This window comes from Lepus europaeus, chromosome 16 (genome assembly GCF_033115175.1).
Source record: "Lepus europaeus isolate LE1 chromosome 16, mLepTim1.pri, whole genome shotgun sequence".
NCBI classification, from domain to species: Eukaryota; Metazoa; Chordata; class Mammalia; order Lagomorpha; family Leporidae; genus Lepus; species Lepus europaeus.
In genome coordinates, this window is record NC_084842.1 from 53,085,147 (window position 1) to 53,101,540 (window position 16,394).

The 16,394-nt window shown below is 36.6% G+C and overlaps 1 protein-coding gene across 2 annotated transcripts in view; it reads left to right on the top strand.

The window, feature by feature from the left end:
* Nucleotides 1-13,551, top strand: part of GABRG1 (gamma-aminobutyric acid type A receptor subunit gamma1) — a 79,557-nt gene extending 66,006 nt beyond the window's left edge. The window contains exons 8-9 of one of the 2 annotated variants that reach the window (XM_062213024.1): nt 1,623-1,834; nt 13,282-13,551. In XM_062213024.1, coding sequence (XP_062069008.1) covers nt 1,623-1,834; nt 13,282-13,551 — 482 coding nt within the window. The remainder of the gene's footprint in view (nt 1-1,622; nt 1,835-13,281) is intronic. The other variant, XM_062213025.1, reaches the window with a different exon arrangement.
* Nucleotides 13,552-16,394: the final 2,843 nt, after the last annotated feature.

The window sequence follows — 16,394 nt, forward strand, 5'->3', positions numbered from 1 at the left end:
AATTGAATTTTGATAAGAACATACATAAGATAACATAGGAGGGTTTGTGAAAAAGTAGAATTAAAATATATGCTTATTTTAATGCAGTTTTTTTTGGAAATGCATGCATAGTTTTTCCTAATACTTGTTTTCTATCAACTTTTTAAAGACTCCTGTTACGAATATCTGTATACTGTAGCTAAGTGCTACTTACAGGAAAAATATAGCTTTAAAGTGTTAGTATCAATAACCGAAGTATCCACATTCAGAACAAATAAGTAAATTAAATACCTTTTGTATCTATTCATCTCAGGAATCAAGCAAGATATTCCTATGTCAGTTGTATAATGACAGGCAGAGAGGAGTTAAGAAAGTTCTAGAAGATGACAAAGCTGGAGGTGGTAGAGTCAGAGACTTCGCTTCTACAATCCCAAATCCATCACATCCATGTCATCTTTAACTTTTGTCAGTGCCGAGGTGAGGGCGTGTGAAAGGAATGGTTAGGGAAGATTGCAGTGGAGACCTGGTGGCAAGAGGTGGCTAGTGCTTCACCACACCACAGAGACCCTGCTGCTGCAGGGCTTTTTTATTCACTTATTTGTTCATAATAGGTGTTGATGTACAGATTTTAGAAAAATTTGAAAGCATTTTGCATTGTATTTAGTACTTTTTTGAGAATAAACGATTATACTCATGTGGCCATTGTAGTGGTAAAACAAATGGGAACTGAGTCCATCGAGGTTAGAAGAAATGCAGCATGTACAACTAGGACTCACTCTACCTAAGAACACTGCTAAGAATCACTGGTCACTGGTGAAGACATGCAGACATGTCCAAGGATGCAAAGAGATATGGCTCTGGGGCATGTCCTGAATATAGATGCTGAATTCTTAAAAATATAGATTTCTATTCTGCTATGCCTGTAGTCTTTACTTGAGTTTTGAGTTAAAAAACATAGATCAAGACATCAGATAAGAATTTATTAATTTTCGTTAATCAACTGTGTATGACAGAAAACATCAAATTACTATTGCTTCGGTTGGAGGAAGAATATTCATTTCCCCAGTTGAAGTCTGGAGATTGGTAGTCCAACTGTATACGGAAAAATGCAGTATGAAGGATTCAGTCTTCTATCTTTCTGCTCTCATGTGGGTGACTTTGATTCCCAGGATTGTCTAATGGTCTAACATGGTGGTTAGTGTTCTGGCTTTGGATTCTAGCAGAAAGTAATGAGGAGGAGGGAAAGAAGGCCACCACCTCTCTTTAATGGCATCTGTTCGACATTGCTTATGCTCTTAGTTCCCCTTGGGTGTCTGCGTATGGGCACAGACACCTGCAGGGAAGGAAGCTAACAAAAGTATTTCTTCCGCACAACTATGCGTCAGCTAAAATTTATTATGTTATTACTGTGAAGGGTTGATATTGGGAATCAATTTGCAATCCACAGTATTGAAAATAATTAAAATTCTCACAGATACAAAGAACACATTGAGCATAATGTAGCTGTAGTAACCGGTGGTTCTTTCTTATGGGTCTAGAAACCATATCATTTTGTTTCAGTTGTTTACATATGCACACAATAATGCCTAATCTGCTGGAAGAACAAGAGTAGTGTATTTGTTTTTTTCTCTCTCTCTTCTTAGGTATCACTACAGTTCTGACCATGACAACCCTGAGTACAATCGCCAGGAAATCTTTACCAAAGGTTTCTTATGTGACTGCGATGGATCTCTTTGTTTCTGTTTGTTTCATTTTTGTTTTTGCAGCTTTGATGGAATATGGAACCTTGCATTATTTTACCAGCAACAGAAAAGCAAAGACGACTAGAGAAAAAAAGCTAAAAAACAAGGCCTCGGTAATATTAAAATATCACTAGTATTTCATAAAGCAATTTACTTAGAAGTACTATTTTGAATATTCATGCAGTATTTGCTTAGAATAACAGAAATGCTTGAGGCAACGTGACTAATGATGAATACAGTTACAGAGAAAGTGGAGAACCTAGCACTGACAAACAGGAACAGTGTATTTGTATTTCCCAAATTTCCTGTATTGGATGTTTCTTATAAAGAGTGGTTCTTGTGCTCTGAAAATTTTCACAAGTAATAGATTCTTTGTACCTAAAATATTAAGATTTTATTTAATTCTATTTTGTGTTTGCATTTGTAACTATTTGTGTGGACTTCTAACCATTTGTGGCCCACAAAATTAACTACTTTTAGAGACACATGTCCCTCTTTAATGTTAGAATCCAACTGTGTTTGGACTTCAAAGCTATAAAATTCTTTTTTAGACTTTATGTTTGCATATTCCCCTACTCTCTTTTCCATGTTGTACAGATATCTACCTTAATTTATATCACATCAAGTTTATGTAATAACATGTATTCCACTGATCGTAGTACACTTAATATTGGATGATTGCTGATTCTTTTTATAGTATCAGTTATAACAAACTGAAGTAGCATTTAAGACTTACTGAATGATCCAGTGTTCTTATGAGTGTTTTACAAGCATGATTTCATTTAAGTTCAGAGCAATTGTGTATATACAAGTTCAGCAGTTTTCACAAGAACGGACTTGGTAAGTGAAGGATCCAGGACTTAAACATGTGTCACTTTTGGTGCAGTAAGGTGGGCATTTAATCCTCCAAAATAAACACCAAAAATCTTTATATTGCTAGTTCCTATCAATGCTTTCTGAGCAAATTTGTTCCAAAAGTTCATATAAATGAGACATGTATGCAACATCTTTGTACGGGTAGGTAGGTTATAAGCTTACTGTACTGTATATATAATGAGTTGTGGAGTTTTCCACATTAACCAACTTTATAAATTATATGACGAAGTGCTCTTCCCTCCTCCTCTTCTTTTGTGCTTTTTGAGTTTTCAGTACTAACGATACTTTGTGAAAAATCTCGACCAGTAATCACACCTGATTTTTCATTAGTTTATTCATAGTACATTGCCATCCTTTTAAATTATATTTAACTTTTCATGCTATATTCCAAATACTAAATACTAGCATATTTTGCTTTCATATTCCCACAATATTTCAAGAAAGCAGATCACATTGCTTGAGTACAAACTTGAGTACAAATTTGAAAATTTGCATTGTATAATCTGCCTGTAACTCTCAACTCTTCAGCATTTTAGCTTATCCATAGAACATATCACAAACCCTGAATAGACAAGGAATCAGAGGGCAATGATGCCAATTGTCCTTTTTTTTTTTTTTTTTTTGACAGGCAGAGTGGACAGTGAGAGAGAGAGACAGACAGAAAGGTCTTCCTTTGCTGTTGGTTCATCCTCCAATGGCCGCCACTGTTGGCACACTGCGACCGGCGCACCGTGCTGATCCGATGGCAGGAGCCAGGTGCTTCTCCTGGTCTCCCATGGGGTGCAGGGCCCAAGCACTTGGGCCATCCTCCACTGCACTCCCTGGCCACAGCAGAGAGCTGGCCTGGAAGAGGGGCAAGCGGGATAGGATCGGTGCCCCGACCGGGACTAGAACCCGGTGTGCCGGCGCCGCAAGGCAGAGGATTAGCCTTGTGAGCCGCGGTGCCGGCCTCAATTGTCCTTTTTAAAGATTTTATTTATTTATTTGAGAAGTAGAGCTACAGAGAGTGAGTGAGAAAGAGCGAGAGAGAGAGAAAAAAGAGAGAGAGAGAGAGAGATCTTCCATCTGCTAGTTCACTCCCCAAATGACAGTAGCTGGAGCCAGGAAAATTCAAAGCCAAGAGCCAGGAGCTTCTGGATCTCCCACACAGGTGAAGGCGCCCAAGCACTTGGGCCATCTTCCACTGCTTTCCCAGGCCATAGTAGAGAGCTGGATTGGAAGTGGAGCAGCTGTGACATGAACTGGCGCCTATATGGGATGCTGGCACCACAGGCGGAGGCTTAGCCTACTACACCACAACTCCAGCTGCAATGATGTCAACTTTAGTATCCATTGCTTAATTTTTAAAGTGAAAAATGAAGAATTTCTGCTATTTTCCCTTAGTCAAAGCCAAGCATCTAGTCTGGATTTTCCATTTCATCATTTCCCACATTCACCTATGTATAACCTCTCCCTATAAAACATTACTTACAGAAATTCTAATTGGAAATTTTTATAATAAGAATAATTAACATTAAGAGCCAGGCATTATACAATCTCCCATAGATTCCCTAATTTCATTCTAAGAATATATTATGTATATTTTATAGTTATATTATCTAAGGACCAAAAAGTAGCTAGTGTAGACCTTCAGCTGGCTTTGGGTTCGGGATCAGGCACTCTCAAGCACATTTTCAATGGCAGACGTATTCAGGGGAGCTGAGACTCAGGAGTGGCAGGTTTAAATGTGCGCTGGTACTCGGTCATTCATTCTCCAAATACTCACTGTGGACTTTCCCATCTAGAGACTCTTCCAGTAAATTTAGGAAACTTAAAGAATATATTTGTTAAGGTTTTATTCATTTTAAGGTTTAATTATGTATTTGAAAAGCAGAGCATTGGTGGGGGAGGGGTTGGATGGCAAGAATGCTTAGGTTTTAAAATTTAGCATCAAGCCCAGGATGAAAAATACTAAAGATGCAAAAAATAAGAAATAAAAATTAAATGAAAGCTTTGAACTACTACATGAAATAAGCAGCAGTTCAATTTACGTATTATAATTGACAACCCCAGTGCCAAATATATATATTTTTGCAATTATCTGAAGTTCCATAGTATTTTTTCTTTGTTCAACTATGTGCTTTTTGAGTTTTCAATACTAATGACACTTTGTGTGGAAAATCTCCATCAGTAATCATAGCTCATTTCATACCTGGCTCAGTGTTCTGGCATACCGTTCTGTATTGAGGTAAATCAGAATATACTTTTATGAAGAACAGACAGCTCTCCTTGCTGTTGGCTCATATCTCCTACGTAAGTGTTTTGTGGAATCCGCATTTTCCTTTTGTCCCAGTCAAGACAAGCATATGTGCAACTTAAACCCAGAGATGGGCAGCATGTTGCCATTACACGGCTTTGTTTTGTTGTGATTATTATCCCTCCCCACTCACACCTCCCCTCCTCTCTGCATGTTTCTCCCTCCTTCCTTCTCCACACTTTCTGTAATAGCCTCACAAGTATGAGTAGCTTTATATATAAATTTCTTTTCTTTTCTTCTCTGAATTGTGTATGGCAACAATCAGGATGGTTTTGTGCCTGAGTGAATGCTGATAGAGGAGAACCACACACCGATAAACTTTGGAGTGGAGTCCTTTATTGCCAGGGATAGGCAGTGGAGAGTGGGCTCGTATCCCAAAGAACTCTCGATCTGAAGCTCAAAACAACAGAGTTTATAAAGGCAAAAGCCACAAGGAGTGGAGGGGGAATACATAGTTCCTGGGATGGGGGGAATACATGGTTACTAGTATCAGATTAACATAAGGCCTGTGCGAAACTAATGTCGTTTTTTACAATCTTGGCAATACAATCTTGACAAGCTTCTTTTCAACACCATGTATCAACCGAAGTCAGATGTGGGACATAGACAAATTACAATCTTAATATTAATCCAGGTGGAGCCTATCTGTTTTAAGTTTGAGTGATCATGCTAGGGAGTTTCTACATTAAAATTATCACCAAGTAAGAATATGATTCAATTATATTTATATCAACTATTTTCATGAATATCTAAGATCCTTTATGAAAAAGGTAAAACATACCGAAGAAGGCCTACAGTAATACACCAGCCATTGGTAACTGAAAGGTAGTTCAAGTTTAAACTTGGATACTCAGTTATATGCTATTAGAAATCTCAGGAATGTCTGTGATATTTACATCAAGAGTCTGATATATCCACTGGAGAAATAGAGCTTATTGATTTTAGGCTTTCAATGAAGTAAAATGTAAAATGAATGAAATATATTGTATCCACTTTGAACAAGGTACTTTGGGAGTAAAATGAGAATTATATTCTCTGTATTCAGGTATCATTAAATGCAGTCGTGGAAAAGTGCATTAGATACACAAACAAAAGATAATAAAATACAATGTAATAACAATCCAAAATAAAAACAAACAAGATGGCTCTGAAGGAACTAACAATCGCATAGGTACTTTCTGATACTTTTTCAAAAGTAGAATATTTTTCTACAATTAATATAAATGAAATATAAAATACTCTATATGTTATGCTATCATAAAATGTATATTTAAATGCTGTGTTCTTGTTGAAACAAAGCCTTGCCTTTTTGGCCTATCCCTATTATCTGAGACAGTCTTGAGCTACCATGTAATATGGTCTGGAAACATTAGCTTAACCGTACATGGTATTGAAAAGAAGCTTGTGTCAAAGTGTATCACAGTAGACTGAGGGACTTACATTCATTTCAAGTGTATATAATTGATTCAAAGATTAATCAAGACTCTTTCAGTTGGAACAGTCTATGGAGCTTTCAGTAGGAGGGAAAGCCTGAGGGTGTGTTATCTGGAAGCCACAGAGCTATATTGGTGGTGGTATCTTTACACCTTCAGAGGAGCATCTCAAAGCCATTGTCACAACTGATATGACATGATTATGCTATCTGTTGAAAGCATCCTGTTATCCACAGAATCTTTACAATTATTTAAATAACCTTCTTTCTGAACTTCATATTTCACCAGTATCATATAATCCCTTCTGGGAGCTTTGCCAAATACCATTACAGCAAAGAATCTTTCTAATTTGTGAAATTGTGGATTGATGCAGGTTTTCATTATTCTAGCATTTTGCAAGGCAGATGAATGTTTATTCATATAGATAAACACTGCCTGAAAAGAGATATTTTCTTTACAGAGAAGGGGCTGCGGTGTGAACATTGGGATTAAAAAAAAATCTTCCCACATACTATTTCCACCTCAGTACCTGGGTTCCAACTCTCAGTAATATATTACTTCATGAGGCATTTTTAAGGATTCATTTATTTGAAAGGCAGAGTGACAGAGAGAAACAGCGAGAGAGAAAGAGAGAGAGAGAGAGAGAGAGAGAGAGAGAGAGAGAGAGAGAGAATCTTCTATGTGATGATGCTGTCCCCAAATGGCCACAACTGCCAGATCTGGGACACAGCAGTTTTAGGAATGAACAACCTGTCAGCTTCTTTCTTCCCAATGCACAGTATTTAAGTTGCAGTTGAAAGAGTTGCAGTTGATCTGGAGTAGACATTTAATTAATGCCATTGTACATTCTCTTTATCATTATCAATCTTTGTAACTAACAGAGGAAAGCATCTCCAGAGCTTCACTTTTTAAAATTTATTTTATTTGTTTGAAAAACAGAGTCATAGAATAAGATACACACACACATACACACACACACAGAGAGAGAGAGGGAGAAACTTCCATCTACTGGTTCACTCTCCAGATAGTCACAACAACCAAAGCTGGGCCAGACCAAAGCCAGAAGCCAGAAGCCAGGAGCTTCTTCAGGGTCTCCCACATGGGTACAGGGACCCAGGCCCTTGGACCATCTTCCACTGCTTTCCCAGGTGCATTAGCAGGGAGCTGGATTGGAAGTGGAGCAGCCAGTCTTGAACAGGCACCAACAGGAGATGCTAGCATCCCAGGCCATGGTTTTACCCCCTACATCACAATGATGGCCCCATTTCTAGAGCTTTAATGGAAAAAAACAGCTTCCACATTCAAGTTTCCATTTCCTGAGCCTTTCTGAGACCCAATTTCCGTGTTTCTACTTTATCCATTCGCCTATCTTCATCTATTCTTTGACTTTCAGGAATTCTTCAGAAATTCTGACAAGCTGACTGAACTTTCCTCTTTACCAAGGTCCACCACGTGTCTGTACTTTAACACTGATGAAGATTTTGTACTTTTTTGAAAATCCCAACTGATACTTGAGCAGGATATTGTATAAGAGGAGTGAAGAAAACTTGTACTTACAATGGCATTCTCACTGCAACATTTCAGAAAGGATGGAAGGAAGGAAGAGAGAGGGAGGGAGGAAGTATTATTGCATTCTTAGAGTTGTATCTATGAAATACATTGAATTTGTTCTATTTGTTTTCATATCACATTAACATCAGAATTGGGAATTTTATTGTAATTATCATGCATTTTCTGTGACCCTGAGAATCTAGTATATTAATAAATTCTTTGAATAAGAAATGGGAAGTTAGTAATAAAATATCAGTCATAATTTCATAACATTAATAAAATCACCTACTTATGTATTATATTCAAATTAATAATATTTAACAATTATATTAGTGAATGGCATGAATAGTAATTATATTACTTAAATACATACTTACATATAATCAGTTTATGTTGAATTCTGATTTATTTACCATTTAATATTTATTTGCACTGGTAAGTCTAGGTGCTTAACATATATTTTCTTTATTGAACTATATCATTAATGTAGATGTACTACAGTACTTAATGTATAACTAGAAAAATATGTATCTACTTAGTAGTTTTTTGAATGATAAACTATTAGCCTTTTAAATAGTAAAATAGGTATAATCTCAAACTATATCACTATAATTAGAATATTCGATTCAATTATGTTGCTTTTTTGTATATTAGAGTAACTATTTTTATTTTCCAATGTCTGCTCATTGGGAGGGCAGCAGGTTCTACACTTTAGCATTATAAGGCAAATAGAATAGCTGCATTTCAGAGAGATAAAGGTTGGCATGTATAAACCCTTCGATTAATCTGCAGTTTTCAGGTCAGAGATATGTGTGTTAACAATATTTTACTTTACTGATATTGTGTCAGTTCTTTTGCTGTTTTTCTCAGCATATATAAAGTCTTCTTCTGTACACATCCATCACTCATTGAAGTGTAGCTTCTTTCAATTTATGAATTTGAGTTTTTGGGAAAGGATGGTGGGCAGCAAGAACCTGCAAAATTGCCCACATAAAATTGCACTGAAATAGAAGTTCTCCATGAAATTAACCAACAGAGATTCGTCCATTTTTAAAGTGAACCACTCACACTTTTTTCCATTCTTATGGGCTTTAATGTTTCCTAACATCTATCAGGGACAATTGATTCCTTCTCACAAACACACCATATTTCCACTTATGGCATTATTTAGAGATACGTGAATTGTGTTTTCTGCCATACAACGTTAAAATTGCAACTAAAACATATTTTAATCATGATAAATCTAATTATCATATGAGCATATACTATTAAAATACTAAATGACAGGGAGATGGATACCAATTAGTGTCATGTTTAACATAATTTCAATGTTCCACTAACATTTCGGTATCTCTTGAAGTATTGCCAGGTATCCTCAACAGATCTGTTCTTAACATTTAATAATAGATTGCCTTTTCTTTTTATGATACATCCAGACAGCTGTAGTCGTGAATTTGTTTTATGCATTGCTCCTTATTTTCTAACTACACATTTTGTATGGATATTGTGTCCAGAATGATATTTTTATCTTTGTAAAATATCAGTATATGTGATTAACTCTTTTTTTATATCTACTGAACTTTAAATATTTAATAGCTTAGATCCTACCATTCCTTTTGGAACAAAAATTAGCTCCAAATTTCAAGAAAATTTTTTTTGTGTATTTTTTTTTTTTTTGACAGGAAGAATGGACAATGAGAGAGAGAGAGAGAGAAAGGTCTTCCTTTTGCCGTTGGTTCACCCTCCAATGGCCATCGCAGCTGGCGCGCTGCAGCCGGCGCATCACGCTGATCCGAAGCCAGGAGCCAGGTGCTTCTCCTGGTCTCCCATGGGGTGCAGGGCCCAAGCACTTGGGCCATCCTCCACTGCCTTCCCCGGCCATAGCAGAGAGCTGGCCTGGAAGAGGGGCAACCGGGACACAATCCGGCGCCCCGACCAGAACCAGAACCAGGTGTGCCGGCACTGCAGGTGGAGGATTAGCCTATTGAGCCGCGGCGCCTGCCTGTGTATTGTTTTTATATTTTCTTTCTTTTAAGATTTATTTATTTATTTGAAAGGCAGAGTTACAAAAAGGCAGAGGCAGAGAGAGAGAGAGAGAGAGAGAGAGAGAGAGAGAGAGAGAGAAAGTCTTCCATTCTCTGGTTCACTCCCCAAATGGCTGCAACAGATAGAGTTGTGCCAATCTGAAGCCAGGAGCCAGGAGCTTCTTTTGAGTCTCCTATGGAGGTGAAGGGGCCCAAGCACCTGGGACATCTTCTCCTGCTTTCCCAGGCCATTGCAGAGAGCTGGATGGAAAAAGGAGCAGCTGGGACTAGAACCGGCGCCCTTATGGCATGCTGGCAACACAGGCATAGACTTAACCCACTGTGCCACAGTGCTGCCCCTGTTTTTATATTTTTAAGAAAATATTTAATCTTCATGGTTTTCATACTTACGTTTTTCCAAAATTTAGGGTGAGAAATTAATAAAAATTTACAGTAGAATGAATTTAAGACCAGATTAAAATTATAGTTAGCTTTTGGATAATAAGACCCCCAATTATAATGTTACAACAGTTACATGTTTAGATGGCCCTTGAAAATTATAAAAGTTCTGAAGAAAAAAAGATAATCAAAACTGTAATCCTCTCTTCATTTATATTCCACTTGACATTTCATTTAGATTCTTTTTTTTTTATTATTTTAATTTGTAAAGCAAAGTTACAGAGAGGGAGAGACAGAGAGAGGTCTTCCATCTGCTGCTTCACTCTCCAAAAATCCACAATGGCTGGAGCTGTGATAATCCAAAGCCAGGAGCCTGGAGCTTCTTCTGTGTCTCCCACGGGTGTGCAGGAACCCAAGCACTTGGTCCATCTTCCAATGCTTTCCAAGGCTGTAGCAGAGACCTGGATTGGAAGTGGAATAGCCAGGACTCGAACCAGTGTTCAAATGGGATGCTGGCACTGCAGGCAGCAGCTTTAACCTCTATGCCACAGTGCTGGCCCCCAGATTAATTAATTTTTTGAATATTTATTTTATGTATTTGAAAGGTAGAGTCGCAGAGAGAAGGAAAGACAGAGGTCTTCCATCTGCTGGTCCACTCCCAAAATGACTACAACACCTGGGACTGGGCTACGCCAAGCCAGGAGCTAGAAACTTTGGGTTTCTCACATGGGTAGCAGAGGCCCAATAACTTGGGCCATCCTCTGCTACTTTCCCAAGCTCATTAACAGGGACCTGGATTGGAAGTGGAGCATCCGGGACACAAACCTGTGCCCGTATGGGATACTAGTGCAGCAGACAGTGGCTTAACCTGCTGTGCAGCGATGCCGGCCCTTAGATTCATTAATTTTTGGCAGCAGTTTGATGAGATCCAGATGCTTGTATGCGGTTACTGTTTAGTTTGATGGACTCTTCGTTTTAGCATGTCTTTTATAATTAGTTGAGATAGATCCTAGTCAGAACTCATCAGTAATGGTGACAATAACAATAGCAGTGATAATAAATATTGCCCATTGGCAGGTGAATATGTAATGTTTGTCAAATATTTTACTTAGTGCACTATGTGCATCATCTAGTTTAGTCATTGAATGAATCTACAGTGCTGTTATTGTGATTTGTGTAATCAGAAGACACAAAGGCAAAAGAGCAGTCATATTTCCTGTTCAAGCTGGAAACTTTTCTGGGCAAAGCTACAAATACACCCCAAGCTTGTCTGACTCTGAAGTGCTTGCTTTAATGTTCTATAGTATGCTAACCTGGAATGATTTATAATACTTTCAAAAATTCTGTTATTTAAGTATTATGCAGAACCTGGCATCACAAAAAGTTAATTTAATATGTGTCCCAAATAATCTTGATAATATTAACTTGTTATTACCATGCAGTATGGGACACTATCATTTTATATTGTTATAAAATTTACTTATCATAATTGCCACAGAAAAAGGTGCTAATTTTAATCCATATCTGAGAAGAGTTAAGTCAGTAGGATGAGCATAATTTTGAACACCAGTTGTTCTCAAATATGAGGCTATAACTCCTATATAGCCTGTCTCTCAAATATGATGCCTTTCACTTATCCACTACTCGAGACACCATGTTGTTCTTGTCTACTCACAGTATCTCAAACTTTGCATTATCAAAGTGTCTTCTTTTCGGCCAGTGCCACGGCTCAATAGGCTAATCCTCTGCCTTGTGGCGCCGGCACACCGGGTTCTAGTCCCGGTCGGGGCACCGATCCTATCCCGGTTGCCCCTCTTCCAGGCCAGCTCTCTGCTGAGGCCAGGGAGTGCAGTGGAGGATGGCCCAACTGCTTGGGCCGTGCACCCCATGGGAGACCAGGAGAAGCACCTGGCTCCTGCCGTGGGATCAGCGCGGTGTGCCGGCCACAGTGCGCCAGCCGCGGCGACCATTGGAGGGTGAACCAACGGCAAAGGAAGACCTTTCTCTCTGTCTCTCTCTCTCACTGTCCACTCTGCCTGTCCAAAAAAAAAAAGTGTCTTCTTTTCTAATTTTTTTAAATATTTTATTCATTTTATTTGAGAGTTAGAGTTATAGACAGTGAGTGCGAGAACCAGAGAGAAAGGTCTTCCTTCTGTTGGTTCAGTCCCCAAATGGCCATACCGGCTGGAGCTGTGTCAATCTGAAGCCAGGAGCCAGGAGTTTCTTCCTGGTCTCCCATGTGGGTGTCGGGGCCCAAGGACTTTGGCCATCTTCTACTACTTTCCCATTCCATAGCAAAGAGCTGGATTGGAAGTGGAGCAGCTGAGATTCGAACCGGAGCCCACATGGGATACCAGCTCCTCAGGTGGAGGATTAACTTACTGCGTCACAGCGCTGGCCCCCTCTATATATTCTTATTACTACCAAGACACATAAATAATATAACATAGTGAATGTATTTACAACAAATTTACAACAAATGTATTACAACAAATGAATGTATTTATAATATTGTAAATGTTTTCATGTTAAGTATCATAGGAATGTAAGAGTACTTCAAAAGGTTTATGGGAAATGGAATTAAAGATAAGCTATTTTTTGCCAAAATTTTTGATACTTGTGATGGTTTCTTCAAAATCCACATTTCCCATGAACTTTCTAAAGACTCTGCAGATAAAATTTATTTCCATTTTAGGGCTAGATCATGGCTGACAAAATTTTGATGGGCCAGCTTTCTAAAGGTATAAAGTATGTTTTATTTTTCAGAAACATTTATTTTCTACATCATCTTTGGTACAAAAAATGTGTTATGTGTTACAAAGTAAATTATGATCTAAAAACATGTTAGAATTGAAAATACTTGATTTTTGGAAATCAATATTATGTTTATTACTTAATAGTTTCTTAGAGTTTGCCTTGAAGAGGAAAACTGATCTTTATGGAAACTATGTAAGTTCTAAACCTCTCATTATTTTGCTCAGATGTCCTCTGGTCTCCACCCTGGATCCACTCTGATTCCAATGAGCAGTATTTCTCTGCCTCAAGGAGAGGATGAGTACGGATATCAGTGTTTGGAGGGCAAAGATTGTGCCAGCTTCTTCTGCTGCTTCGAAGACTGCAGAACAGGGTCGTGGCGGGAAGGCAGAATACACATACGAATTGCCAAAATTGACTCCTATTCGCGAATATTTTTTCCAACAGCTTTCGCCCTGTTCAATCTGGTTTATTGGGTTGGTTATCTTTACTTATGAGTTCCACTTAATAGGCAAAATCATAAGTCTGAATAAAATCTGTTATAATCTGTAGAACTTCAGCGAAAGGAAATTTAAATTTAAAATATAGGGAAACCATTGGGAAAAGTTTGAGTATTATTGTAACTGTTTTACAGTGTTAATTGGCAATTAAAATAGTAGCTTTTAGATGAATTAAAATTATGTGAATCAGATCAGTTGTACAATTCTTTACATTAAAATACTACTATATATTACCATAATCTTAATTTTTCCTTATTTTACTTATTTCTTATTAGGGTTTTTGAATTTATAAGTTTTTTCATTCATATTTTAATGATGAGATGGTTTTAATATGATTTTCATTTAAATATGATTTGGTACTGTTTTTAAAGGGAAACTAATGCCTAATATTTACATGATAATTTTTGTCTTAGAAATGATTGCTAATTTGATTTTTCTGGCTTTTTATTTTTTCTACTGTTTGGAACATGGTTAGTTAAAAACTTAAAGCTGTGATTTCCTTGGATTTATTTCAAAGATGATTTCTTCCCGTGAGAAATTATTTTTAAGTTCTGAATTTAGTGTTGTTTTTTTTTTTTGTAATTTATAATCATGTTAACTTATGGAGTACAAAGTAATATTATGTTTTCTGAATACAATGTGGAATAATCACATCAAGCCTTTTAAGAATTATAAAAGACAAATGAAATAGCCAAGTTTTATCTTCTACTTTGGTCCATTTCCTGATATCCAATTAGACATATCTCTAGATACATCTAGTCTTATGGTTTTTTTCAAACTTACACAGAAACTAATCAAGTCATTTCTTTTCAATGCAAAATGAAAAAAATCAGGAAAATCTTACGTTTGACCATTTTATTCTGTATCTCTTAGCATTTATGAAGGATAAAGAGGTTAATGTGTAAATATTGCAGTCTACCAACTCTGAGATTAAATGTGGAGGGAAATTATCAATTTCTCTTTATGCTCCACAAGATTGTTACAGCCCTTAGCAAAAACATAAAGAAACAGTCTTTTTATTTACTCACTATGGTTAAAGAATTATGTGGTAAATTCAGTAGCAATTCTTATTGAGCATATGGACTTAAATATTTACTATTAGCATTTTTCAGGCCAAAAATATTTAGGAAACAATTTTAGTTCGGTGTTACATTCTTCTCTTCCGACTTCTAAGTGCTGGTTTAAGACAGGTGTAAAACAGTGTTTTAAATTTTTATGATATTTTCTTTTCTAGAAAATTTGGAACAGTCCCCAAAATCATGATTACAGTAATTTTTTATCAGAGTCATCTTTGCTTGTTGGGATTGGGAAAGGAGAGTTCTCCAAATTCCTAGACAGGAACAAATAAAGTAGAGATCAAGTCTCACTATGGGTACAGTTTATCAGTTAATACTTTGAGTTTCTAAAATGTCTGTTTTGTTAGAAGGAGATTTAAATTTAGGCTCCAGCCATCACATTTCTGTAAGTTATTTGATCTATCTCATGTTCATAAGAACTCCACAGTCATTCACCATCAATATTGTGGAGAAGCACTAAAAATGTTATCTATAGATAACCTTTAAAAAATGCTTCCACAGCCAAGAGCAATTATGATCAGGGATTTATGATTAATCTTAAGGTTTCAGGAGACCTATGCATTTGACATTCCAGTTTTTAATGTGATATCCCACATGATTAGTGAACATCAAACTGAGGATTTAGAATGGTTATTCTGATATTTGGGGGATGTGAAAGGGTTTTTTTTTTCTGTATGTTATAAATATGTTTCATTATACGTTCCTAGCTAAATATGAATTTTTCACTTTTTATAAAACTTAAAAAAATAAGTAGGAATTGAATAATAGTGCCCATATCCACCAAAATGTCTTTTGGATGGAGAGTCAAATTAAACTTTGGTTATGTATATAGGCACTTAAAGATTATTCATGAATTGATTTTTATACATGGAGTATCAATGGATACTCACATGATGAACATGCATATAGATATTAATGGAAAACGAAATACCTATGAAGAATAAAATACTTCAATAAAATGTATTACAGTTATTTTTGTGTTTTAAGCTATAACTTGCTCGTTGTCACAGGGCAGTTTTGAGGTTGGGGCTCTTTCAATTGGTTCCATACATGACTATATTCTAAAATACTGGGAGATGCTTTAAATAGTCTTGACTTTTTCTCACTAGTGTTTCATTAGTTAACTTGACTTTTGAGTGTTGACAACGTTTATGAGTGGCAACAAAGCTGATAAAAATATGAAAGATGATTTTCTATATATTGATACATATATTCTTTGTAAATATCATAAAGGCAACATTTTGTCATCAAAACCAAGGATGTTTTGAACACTTCAGTATACAGATCAGAAAGGGAAGTGTACAAATTTTGTTTCTAAAAATAATAATGAAATGATAAAAATGCATTGACCTTTTTTAAACAAATCAAATAAAATTTATTGTCAAAGGGGTTGCAGTCCAATTACTGTTTGCTTCTTCATTCAAATATTAGTTTTGCCATCTTGAAGAAGGTTTTTTAACCCTCCTTTTATTCCAACTCAGTTATTTCTTAATTTATTGGATTCACTGAGGCTTCTGTTTCCTTGGTGTTTTAAATGTTTTTAACACAAAAAAGATGGGTATAAAGGCTAGGAAGGCTAACTGAAGCATAAGAATTTAGCATCATTTGCAAAAATGTTACATTCTTATACATCCATCCCCTAAATATATGGCCAGGATGTAGAAGTTCTGAGAATGTGAAATGTCATGTCATGGACATGATTTTATTCTTTTGGATTAGCAATGACATGGTAGTATTTTACTTATTCTCGAATTTTATGGACAA